Source organism: Molossus molossus, unplaced genomic scaffold (assembly GCF_014108415.1).
Source record: "Molossus molossus isolate mMolMol1 unplaced genomic scaffold, mMolMol1.p scaffold_m16_p_1, whole genome shotgun sequence".
Classification (NCBI taxonomy): domain Eukaryota; kingdom Metazoa; phylum Chordata; class Mammalia; order Chiroptera; family Molossidae; genus Molossus; species Molossus molossus.
Window position 1 is genome coordinate 1,819,478 of NW_023425344.1, and position 11,938 is coordinate 1,831,415.

Genomic DNA, 11,938 nt, shown 5'->3' on the forward strand with positions numbered 1-11,938 from the left:
CCTGAGGCAGGGGCCCCATGGGAGTGTGGGGAGGCCTCCCATCAGCTCCTTTCCTACGTGGCCAGAGCCTCTTGGGCTCCTGAAGGCAGGTTTGAACCAGGCACCCATCTTGCTCTGCCACCGCTGCCACCCTCGGTGCACACTGGCCTTGTAGGCCCCGTGAGCTGTGTGCCCTCGTTCTTCTGAAGCCTAGGTGAGCAGGGGCCCACCTTGGGCCGGCTCTCGGGGAGTCACCTCTCACGTGAGGGAGGGGCCCTGAGGCCTCTGCAGAGTCCCATAGGAATCCTCACAGTTCACTGTTCCTGCGGTCACCTGGCTCTGGGGGACACACCGACGTTGGGAATGGATGGCCACTGCCCAGGGCGCCTGTGGCCATGGCTCTGTGTGTTTGGAAGGAGCGCCCTTCCTGGCAGGTACTCTCTGTGGACCGTCTCGGCTTCCAGGGACAGCTGTGTGGAAATGCAGTTCCCTGCAAGCCCAGCGACCTGAGGTGTGCAGCTCGTGGCTCTCAGCACTCAGCGCCGCGCGTCCTCCACCGCCGGCCAGCTTCAGAGCGGTTCCGTGCCCCCACAAGGAACCCCTGTGCCTGTCAGCAGCTGCCCCCGTCTGCCGCCTCCCACCTGGCCCTGCAGCACTCACCACGTGTGTCCCCGTGCACGTGGTCTCCTGTTTCACAGGCTGCCACACACCAGTCAGCCTCCTGTTTCTGGTTCTTCACGTAGCATGTTTCCAGGCTCGTCCGTGTTGTGACCGTTACTTTAGCATGTGTTGTTTGGAATTGATTACAAGAAAATGTAAAACTAAAATTTAATTTAAATTTCCTGTATTTGTTATATAGCTCCTGAAGTGATCGATAATGAGAACTATGCATTTAGTCCTGACTGGTGGGGACTTGGCTGTCTGATATATGAGATGATTCAGGGACACTGTCCCTTCAGAAAGTCCAAAGAGAAAATCCAGCGGGAGGACCTGGAGCGGCGAGTAAAGGAGGATGCGGAGGAGTACTCCAGGAAGTTTTCGGAGGACGCCAAGTCCATCTGCAGGATGGTGGGTCGGGCTCCAGAGCCGCTCACCCTGTCCTCTTCACTGGCGGGGAAGCCCCAGCAGACTTTGTTCGTGTGCAGTGGCTGCAAGGCCCTCGGGCTCGGGAGAGGCCGCCGGAGGTCCTCCTGGGGTCTCCTGGTGCGAAGGCCGGTGGGGCTTCCTCTCAAGTCTGGGCCGTGGGGAGCGTTCCAGACATCACCCAGGGGAATGGCAGAGCTGGGCTTCCGACGAAGCAGAGCAAAGCAGGGCAGGGTTCTCAGAGGTACCGGCGAGGGGAGCGCGTGCCGCGGTCAGCCTTCTCTTCCCAGAGCACCCGTCTCCTGTCGCCGGCCGGTTCCACATGAACTAAACATAGGGCAGATTCTTCAGCATTCTTGGAAACAGTGAGGTTTTCTCTCACCCGTGTCTCTTTCCCTTTGGCTAGCTGCCAGGGCGTGGTCCTGTCGACACCCGGACTCCACCGGACTCCACCTGCCGTGTGTCTGCCTCCTCCCTGCTGTGTGGGGCCCTGCAAGGCTGTGTCACAGCAGGGGGACAGCCTGCCGAGGTGCAGTCAGGTTGCTCCCTGTGCTCTCGGGCTGGACAGCTGCCCCTTTCATTCACTTGGTGTCGTGGCTTCCGGACACTGAGGGGGTGAAAGGACTCTCATCACTGACATAAGCCAGTATCTAGATGTTCTGAGCACAATTCTTCATTCATTTTCACCTGGAGGATGTATGAGCATCTTCTATGGGAGTGTCCTAGGCACTGGGGACCCAGCAGTGAGTAAAACAGACAAGGGCCCCGTCCCCTGGGCTCATCCTACTGCAGGGGTGGTGGGAATGGACAGGAAGCTGTGTGGACTGTCAGACGGTTGGGGGAGGGAGGTGTCCACTGACCTTGGGAAGCCCTCCCGGGGTTCCGAGGGGAGTAACATGCTGGGAAGAGACTGCAAGGAGGTTCAGAGGGAGGCAGCCAGGGCTTTGCAGAAGTTCCCGTGGGGGTGGCAGCTCAGACTGGGTGGTAGCAGAGCAGGTGACAAAGCGGTCAGATTCTAGCTGGACAGGGAAGTGGCACCTGCGGGTTTGATGTGGGGAAGTCCAAGCCCTGCAGGGAGAGGAGAAGGGCTGGGACACAGCCCTGGCTGCACCCAGGGGAGATGGGCAGGAGAGGCGGAGCGGGGAGAGGCGGTGCACAGGAGTCGTGCCGTGGCCGGGCCGTGGGTGTGCAGTGGGCCCTGTGAACCTCCTGTGGCTCTGGTCTCTGAGGTCCTCAGCCGCTCGCTCGGGGCCGAAGGGAGCTGTCAGAGGTGTGAGCGGAGGAGGCGTGGTGTCTGGAGGAGAGGAGATGGAGGGAGGCGAGGGCGATTCTGGCGGCATCAGAGGTCCATGTGGGTTTGAACTAGGGGGTCAGAAGCCCCACGGTGTGCCTTCGCCTGTCGCAGGAGCCCCAGCCTGTTGGAGTCATGGTTCCTCCTTGCCAGAGTTAGAGAGACAGGAACAAACAGAGGAGGCTGCTTGAAATGCTGCTGAGGAAGGCTTGCTGGTCATGCCGTCGGGGTGTGCCCAGGGCAGGGCGGGGTTGGAGGGCTGCTTACTGGGGCATGTTGACATCCCAGCAGGCACGCCTCTTACTGAACCATGCGTGCCTCCTGGGGGCTGACAGTGGCTGGACAGCAGTTACGCTGGTTCCCTCTCCTTTCATTCCACATATGAGTGCTGTGCTCGTGGCCTGTCACTGAGCAGTGGGGTCAGGGCCCCTTCTTCCAGCTCCTCCATCTTTTTTTTTTTTAATAGTTGTCATTTTATTTTATTTATTTTTAATTCTCACTCAAGGACATTTTTTCCATTTATCTTTAGCTAGGCTGGAGGGGAGGGAGAGAGATATCGACGTGAGAGAGACACATGACTGGTTGCCTCCTACACGACCCTGACCGGGCCGGGGACGAACCACAACTGAGGTACGTGCCCTGGGCCGGAATTGAACCTGAGACCCTTTGGTCCATAAGCCGACCCTCTAACCACTGAGCCAAATTGGCCAAGGCTCCTCTGTCTTTAATAACATTCTGGCTGAGCTGCTGTTTATGTTCAGCTGACAGATTTTGACTGAGTGCTAGCTGCACCCTGATAGGGCTGCAGGAATGTAAAAGCATGAATTAGAAATAGAGCCTGCCTGAGGCTCATAGGCTCATGGCAGGCCCAAATGAACATAAAAAATAACTCTAGTAAAAAGCAGGTAAGCTGGAACCAGAATGTGCTCTGGCCTTTGCCTGGGACTTCAATTTATATTCAGAAAAGGGTGGGTGGTGGCTGTGAGTCTTGCCAGGGGTCAGCAGACTTTTCTGGGAGGGCCAGAGGGTCAATATTATTTAGGCTGCGCAGGTCTCTGTCACAGCTGTTCGGCCACCTCTCGTGCAGAAGCAGCAGACACAGCTGAACCGCGGGGCCTGTGTTCCTGGCAGACCTGTGCATAGCGGGCAGGCTGGGTGCGACTGGCTGCAGCTCCCCAGCCGTCTGTGCTATGGGTTTGAGCTCCAGGTCTTTCCTGGGTGGCTTTGAGCACAGCCAAACCGTTTTGATTGATTATAACTGCGGAGGAAGGTCTTTTTGAATTTGTGACAATTATAAAGATATAAATAGGGAATACCTTTGATTTTTTTTCCCCCCTTCAGATAGAGCGGGAGGGAGAGAGGGAGGAAGAGAGAGAGAGAAACATCGACGTGAGAGAGAGACATTGAGTGGTTGCCACCCACATGACTCCAACCGGGGCTGGGGACAAACTGCAACCGAGGTACATGCCCTTAGCGGGAACTGAACCCGGGACTCTCTGGTCCATGGTCCAATGCTCTAACCGCTGAGCAAAACCAGCCAGGGCTAAATAGGGAATACCTTTGAAAGACATACTTTCTTTTTTTATTTTTAAGATTTGTTTTAATAATTTTTTTCTTTATTGATTTTTAGAGAGAGGAAGGGAGAAGGAGACAGAGATAGAAACATAGATGAGAACATGGATTGGCCGCCTCCTGCACGCCCCCCATTGGGGATCTGGCCCACAACCATGTGTCCTGACAGGGAATAGAACTGGCGACCTCCTGGTGCAGGGTTGATGCTCAACTACTGAGCCTTACCGGCCAGGCCGAAAGAGATACTTTCTATTAATTTTAAGAATATATCATTTCTACTTAAAGAACTAGAGAGCAAACAAAAAGAAAATCCCAGAGCAAGTAGAAGGAAGGAAATAGTAAAGATCAGAACAGAAATAAACGACATAGAGACCAAAAAAACAATTCAAAGGATCAATGAAACAAAGAGCTGGTTTTTTGAAAAGATAAACAAGATTGATGGACCCTTAGCTAGACTCACCAAGAAACCAAGAGAGAGAACCCAAATATACAAAATCAGAAATGAAAGAAGAGAAGTAACAACTGACACCACAGAAATACAAAAGATCGTTAACAACTACTATGAAAAATTATATGGCAACAAATTCGACAATCTAAGCGAAATGGACAAATTTCTAGAAACACACAGTCTCCCAAAACTGGACCAGGAAGAGATAGAAAACTTGAACAGACCAATAACAACTAAGGAAATTGAAGATGTAATCAAGACTCTCCCAGCAAACAAAAGCCCAGGCCGGGATGGCTTCATGGGGGAGTTTTACCAAACATTCAAAGAACTAACATCCATTCTCCTCAAACTATTTCAAAAAATTCAAGAAGAAGGAAGACTTCCAAACTCGTTTTATGAAGCCAGCATAATTCTAATTCCAAAACCAGAAAAAGACACTACAAAGAAAGAAAACTACAGGCCAACATCCCTGATGAACATAGACGTCAAAATCCTGAACAAAATACTAGCAAATCGGATCCAGCAATACATCAAAAAAATTATTCACCATGACCAAGTGGGATTCATCCCAGGGATGCAAGGCTGGTACAATATTCGCAAATCAATAAATGTGATACACCACATAAATAAAATGAAGAATAAAAAACACATGATCATATCAATAGATGCCGAAAAAGCCTTCGACAAAATCCAGCATCCATTTCTGATAAAAACGCTCAGCAATGTGGGAATAGAGGGATCATATCTAGACATAATAAAGGCCATATATGAAAGACCTACAGCCAACATCATACTCAATGGGCAAAAACTAAAAGCATTTCCCTTAAGAACAGGAACAAGGCAAGGATGCCCACTTTTGCCACTCTTATTTAACATAGTACTGGAAGTCTTAGCCACAGCAATCAGACAGGAAGAAAAAATAAAAGTTATCCAAATTGGAAAGGAGTAAGTGAAACTGTCATTATTTGCAGATGACATGATACTATACGTAGAAAACCCCAAAGAGTCCATCAAAAATTTATTAGACTTAATAAATGAATTTGGAAAAGTAGCAGGATACAAAATTAACATCAAGAAATCGATGGCATTCTTATACACCAGTGATGAACTCACAGAAAGAGAAACTAAGAAAACAATCCCATTTACCATTGCCCCATTTACCATTGCGGCAAAAATATTAAGATACCTAGGAATAAACTTAACCAAAGAAATAAAGGACCTATTCGCAGAAAACTATAGGTCGTTGAAAAAAGAAATAGAGGAAGATATAAAAAAAGTTGGAGGCACACACCCTGTTCATGGATTGGAAGAATTAACATCATTAAAATGTCCATATTACCCAAAGCAATCTATAGATTCAATGCATTCCCCATCAAAATACCAATGGCATACTTCACAATTAAACCAAGTACTTCAAAAGTTCATATGGAACCAAAATAGACCTCGAATAGCCACAGCAATCTTGAAAAAGAAGAACAAAGTTGGAGGGATCACATTACCAGACTTCAGGTTATACTACAAAGCCACTGTAATCAAAACAGCTTGGTACTGGCACAAGAACAGGCATATAGACCAGTGGAACAGAACAGAGAACCCAGAAATGGACCCAAGGCAATATGCTCAATATTTGACAAAGGTGGCAAGAGCATACAGTGGAGTAAGGACAGCCTCTTTAATAAAAGGTGCTGGGAAAATTATACACCTACATGCAGAAAAATGAAACTAGACTATCAACTTACACCCTACACAAGAATAAACTCAAAATGGATAAAAGACTTAAATGTGACTCATGAATCCATAAAAATCCTAGAAGAAACTGTAGGCAACAAAATTTCAGACATCATACGCAACAGAATTTTCACTCATACATCACCTAAGGCAATAGAAGCAAAGGAGAAAATGAACACATGGGACTACATCAAACTCAAAAGCTTCTGCACAGAGAAATATACAATCATCAAAATGGAAAGGCTACCCACTGTATGGGAGAGCATAATTGCCAATGATATATCAGATAAGGGGTTAATTTCCAATATATATAGAGTGCTCATACAACTCAACAAAAGGAAGACAAAGAACCCAATTAAAAAATGGGCAGAGGAACTAAATAGACACCTCTCTAAACAGGACATACAAATGGCTAAGAGACATATGAAGAAATGCTCAACATCACTAATCATCAGAGAGATGCAAAGTAAAACAACAATGAGGTATCACCTCACACCTGTCAGAATGGCCGCTATCAACAAATCATCAAACAACAAGTGTTGGTGAGGGTGTGGAGAAAAGGGGACTCTAGTACACTGCTGGTGGGAATGCAGACTGGTGCAGCCACTATGGAAAACAATATGGTGTTACCTCAAAAAATTAAAAAGTGAACTTCCATTTGACCCAGTGATCCCACTTCTAGGAATATACCCTAAGAATCCTGAAATACCAATCAGAAGGAATATATGTACCCCCATGTTCGTAGCAGCACTATTTACAATAGCTAAGATCTGGAAACAGCCCAAGTGTCCATCAGCAGACGAATGGATAAAAAAGCAGTGGTACATGTAGACAATGGAGTACTATACAGCTGTAAGAAAGAAAGATCTCTTATCCTTTGAGACTACATGGAGGGACCTGGAAAGTATCATCCTAAGCGAAATAAGACAAACAGAGAAAGACAAGTATCATATGATCTCACTTATTTGTGGAATATAATGAACATAACAGTCTGAGGAATGGGGTAGTCCCAGAGACATGGAAGTGGGGTATAGACTGACAATCCCCAGAAGAGGGGGTGGTGGGGGAGAGATAAACCACAGAACTTATATGCATGTGTGCATGAACAGTGGACATGGACAACAAACTGGGGACAGGGCAGGGAGGGAGTGGGAGGGATCAGTGGGGGAAAAAGGAGAAACATCTGTAACCAAAATTAATTAATAAAAATAAATTTAAAAAAAGAATATATCATTTCTAGAACTCGGTTTGCTAAGTTTTTGCCTGAGATCCTAGTGATCTACTTAATAGATTAAGTATAAATGGTTTCTAAGTATAAATGTAACGTAGCATTAAATTAGTATCTCTGAGTACTCAACAGTTTCTACTTTTTTTTTTAGTTTCATTTTTCATGGCTAATTTTTTTTTCTTAAGGATTTACTTAGCCAACTCTTAATTTATTGATAGCATAAAAGGAAAGTTTAGTTTTAGCTTATTTTTGAAGCATCACATGTTCTAAATTAATGAAATCTGAATTAGTGAAGTTTGGTGGATACTCTGAATTCAAGTGATTGTAGGTGCTCTTTGCCACCCAAGTCTTTGGTTATTGTAGGGAGATTTGAGTCTTTTTTTTTTTTTTTACGCCAGGAGCTTTCTGACTCCATTTCTGCTTCCTGCACAGTTACTCACCAAGAATCCCAAAAATCGCCTGGGCTGCAAGGGTGACGGAGCAGCTGGTGTGAAAAAGCACCCTGTGTTCAAGGACATTAACTTCAGGAGGCTGGAAGCACATATGTTAGAGCCCCCCTTCCGCCCTGACGTAAGTACTGCCCCTCACACCCGACAGGGCTCCAGGCCTGTCCTCACAGGCCCTCCCCGTGGCTCTGGCTTCCGGCCCGGTGGCCTGCAGTCAGCTGTGGGCCCTCATTGGCTGGAGCTGCCCCGCGTCACGGCCTTGTCAGAAGCCCAGCAGCACTGCATGGCCTCCTGGGCAGTGTCCCTCCTGATGTCAGCCCCGTGTGCGCTCCCCCGCTGTCTCAGAGGTCCTGCCGGGCCTGAGCGTCCTCGGGAGCCCGGATGGGTGCTCAGCCTGGCCTGGCCAGTGTCAGTGCTGGTGGAGCACGGGCATGAATGACCGAACAACTGTCTGGGCTCGGCCTCCGCAGACAGGAGGCGGCCCTGCAGGGTGTCATGGACGTGACACGTGCAGTTCAGATGTTCGTGGCCACACAGTTCGGGACTTAGGCGCCATCCACACATCTTGCACGAGTACACCCTCCCTCGAATTAGTTCCCCGTTACATGGTGATGGCACTGGGGCCGGCACAGGGAGAATGATGCAGCCAGGTCTCCCCGCAGCGGAGCCGCTCCAGCCTGCGCAGGTCGGCAGTGAGAGTCACAGGAAGAGCAGGGCACCAGGAGGGACTTCAGATGGGCCGCCCATCTCGAATGCCTTCTTCCACCAGGCCCTGGGGCTGCCTGGGGCCCGGGAGGAAAGGCGGGGTGACAGTGGCACGGGGCCAAGGCTCCGGGCAGTTCTGGGGGTTCTTCTGAGTTTAACCAGGGGACCATGGGGGCCAGGTCACAGCAGAGTTGATGGTGATGTGTCAGGCACTTTAATTTGAGTGGGTGGCAGTACAGGTCTGGGCCTTGGGTGGGGGCCACTCCTTGCCAGCCCTCCCCCACTTTGTGGTGACAGCTGCTTTCAGAGAGATTCAACCAACGACATCAGGAACATGACTTTGTGGGTCTCCACACTCACTGCGGTGCACGTTCTCAGAGCTGCAGGGTGCCCTGGCAGCAGCTGGGCCAGGCCGGGGCAGCTGTGCTCTCGCCCTCAGTCCCAGCCGCGGCAGCCGCACTGACAGCCTGCCTGCTTCCTGAGGCCGGCACCTGGGCACACAGGGCCGGCTCCGTCCTGAGGAAGGCCTGCGGGCAGCCTCCCTTGGCTGCAGACCTCAGAGGAGCTCTGAACGGGACCATGGAGCAGGGAGTGGGGCCTGCCACTGTTCACTTAGACTAGGTAGGCGCTCAAGGAGAAGGAAGCTGAGGGTCAGAGGCAGGGGTGAGGGTCCAGGGCGGAGGGCCTAACCTCCTCCGTGTACCCGCAAGAGTACCCGGCCACCCTCTTTACTGTGGCCTGTCTGTAATCCATTGTCCACTGAAGAAAAGGGACACATGGGGTCTCAAGAGGTGTGTGTGAGAGAGGTGGCTGGACAGTGTCCCTAGGTCTGTGACACTGACCTTGTCTGGGGGAGGAGTTGGAAGTGCTTCAGATGAGGGGCTTGGCCAGAACCAGGACTGGACTCCACGTGCACTGTGTTCTTAGTGGTTAAGGAAACCCGGTAGCCTGGCTGGTGTGGCTCAGTGGTTGAGCATTGACCCTGCACCAAGAGGTCGCCGGTTCGATTCCCAGTCAGGGCACATGCCCAGGTTGTGGGCCTGATCCCCAGTGGGGGGCGTGCAGGAGGTGGCCAGTCAATGTTCTCTCTCATCGATGTTTCTCTCTCTCTCTCTCTCCCTTCTTCTGTCTCTAAAATCAATAAAGAAAAAGAAAAAAATAAAAAAAAATAAGAGGACACCCGGTGGTCTAGTGACCTCAAGACTGACCCCCCTGTTCTCCTTGTGCAGCCACATGCCATTTACTGTAAGGATGTCCTGGACATCGAGCAGTTCTCCATGGTGAAAGGCATCCAGCTGGACCCCACGGACACCGTCTTCTACAAGCAGTTCGCCACGGGCTGTGTCTCCATCCCCTGGCAGAATGAGGTACCGCCCTCGTGGCACGCACGGTTACCTCAGGGGCCGGAAGGAAGGGGTGTGTGTGCACCTGTGTCAGTTTCCTCTACGGTTCCTTAGCTATTTTACACACACACAGCATGTGTGTTGGTGTGCTGAGAGGTAAGGTCATTCACAGGTGGTGCACAGTAAGTGGCCACTTGGAGCTGATAGGGACTTCCAGCTGACCCTGCTTCCTGGACAGGGCTTGCTGTGCACGGGGGAGGGGAGGCCACAGTGCTCACCCAGGGAGAGCAGAAGGCAGCCCAGCAGGAATGGAGGGCGGGCTGGCCTGGTGCCCAGGGCTGATAGACCGTGGGTGTCTCTCCACTTCTTTTTTTTTTTATCATCCCCTCCCCAGAGAATACTTTTCATCTATCCTCAGAGCAGGAGAGAGAGAGAGGGAGGAAGAGAAAGGGAGAAACATCCATGTGAGAGAGACACATCGAATGGTTGCCATCCACATGACTCCAACTGGGGCTGGGGACAAACTGCAACCAAGGTACGTGCCCTTAGCAGGAACCGAACACAGGACTCTGGTCCGCGGGCTGACGCTTCAACTGCTGAGCCAAGCTGGCCAGGGCGTCTCCCCACTTTTTTTCCTGCCTTTCTGTGGACGCAGATGATTGAGTCTGGATGTTTCAAGGACATCAACGAGTGTGAAAACAGGAAAGCTGAGAAATCGAACCAAGAGAGCAACACCTGTGAGCCTGTTCCAAAGCCCAAGCGAAAGAGAAACTTCTTCCATAACTTCTTCAGGAGATGGGTGAGGGTAGAATGTTTTGTTACTGTGGTTTGGGGCTTTTCAATGTGATGTGTTAACAAATATCTCACCAAGTTAAAACTTGCATTTCTGTTTCTAATGCCTCTTGAATAAGACATTTCACATAGTTGGAGAGCCAGCTCTCAGGTGCTATTTGAGCTCAGCCAGAAGAAAAAGCCTCACATGCTGTTTGCTGTGGTGCAAAGACTGCCCTGATCCCGAGGGGAGACTGGCCCCGCGGCACAACCCCTCTGCCAGTGCAGAGCCTTGTGAGCGGGGCCCAGAACCCAGCGTCCCCCAGAACACCCACCACGCATAGCGCCTACGCCTCTGCTTGCATGCACTGTTCTCATCTGCCCGCATCCACAGGAAAAGCCCTTTCTCCTTTGAAACCGGAAGAGTGGTCTGGAGGGACTTTCTGTGGAAGCGCTGTTTAGCATTTTTTACCAAGTGAAGTTTTCTCCTTGGACTAGTGTATTGTCCTGCTTTGTACCCTGTCTGTTCTCAATGGCTTCACTCAGAGGTTGTCTACTAACGTTCCGCTTGAAAAACAAGCCTTGGGCAGACAAATCTCTGCACTGACCATGACCACGTTCCCTCTGAGGACTGGGCTGGGCACGGGCTGCCCCGGTGCGGTCTGGGAGAGCCCATCTCAGTGTGGTCAGTCCTGCAGGGGAACCTCCTCACTGAGCTCCATGGGAAGCCGCAGCTAATGGGGGTGCCCGCAGGATGAGGCAGCCCCCCCAGCACAAGCCTGGGGAGGTGGGCGTGCCTGCAACAGGAAGTGCGAGGCAGGGTGATCCCAGGTGGTCTCTGGTGTGCGTGGAATATGCTGTGCGTCTGAAGTAGAGAACGTGTGAGCGTTCTGCCTGCCTGACAGTTAGTGCCCAGAGTTCGCCCACTGTCCTTCAGCCTAAGGGAAGTGAAGCTGGCTTGCGTCTGAAAAGTACTGACCCCTGAGCCATGTGTTGCAGGGCTGCCTTCGTTAACCCCGAGCCATTGAGGAGGAGGAGCTGCCCGCGGATCGCGATGCTCACTGCGCAGAGCCCGACCCCACGCCCAGGAGCTGGCTCAGTGCTCATCCTTTCTGTGAATTGCAATAAACAGACGTGACGCATTTCACAACATGCCGAGTGTGCAGATTTCTCTACATTAATAGCTGCATTGTGTTTGCACTAAAGCTGGACTGAAGAAAAAGCCACTCAAGGACCGCTGTGATGGCCCAGAACCCCTAGGTGTGGACACCTCGTGCCGGAGCTCGAGCTTCACGTGTCCACGGAGCGGGGAGGAGAGTGGGCTTGGGCGTCTGCCCAACAGTG

At 50.9% G+C, this 11,938-nt stretch overlaps 1 protein-coding gene across 1 annotated transcript in view; it reads left to right on the plus strand.

Annotated features, from left to right (window-relative positions):
* GRK4 (G protein-coupled receptor kinase 4) overlaps positions 1 to 11,699 on the plus strand; it is a 57,365-nt gene extending 45,666 nt beyond the window's left edge. Inside the window, exons 12-16 of the mRNA XM_036275092.1 lie at positions 839 to 1,047; positions 7,762 to 7,899; positions 9,710 to 9,847; positions 10,479 to 10,622; positions 11,594 to 11,699. Of these exons, the coding sequence (XP_036130985.1) occupies positions 839 to 1,047; positions 7,762 to 7,899; positions 9,710 to 9,847; positions 10,479 to 10,622; positions 11,594 to 11,608 (644 nt within the window). The 3' untranslated portion in view covers positions 11,609 to 11,699. The remainder of the gene's footprint in view (positions 1 to 838; positions 1,048 to 7,761; positions 7,900 to 9,709; positions 9,848 to 10,478; positions 10,623 to 11,593) is intronic.
* The last annotated feature ends 239 nt before the right edge of the window (positions 11,700 to 11,938 follow it).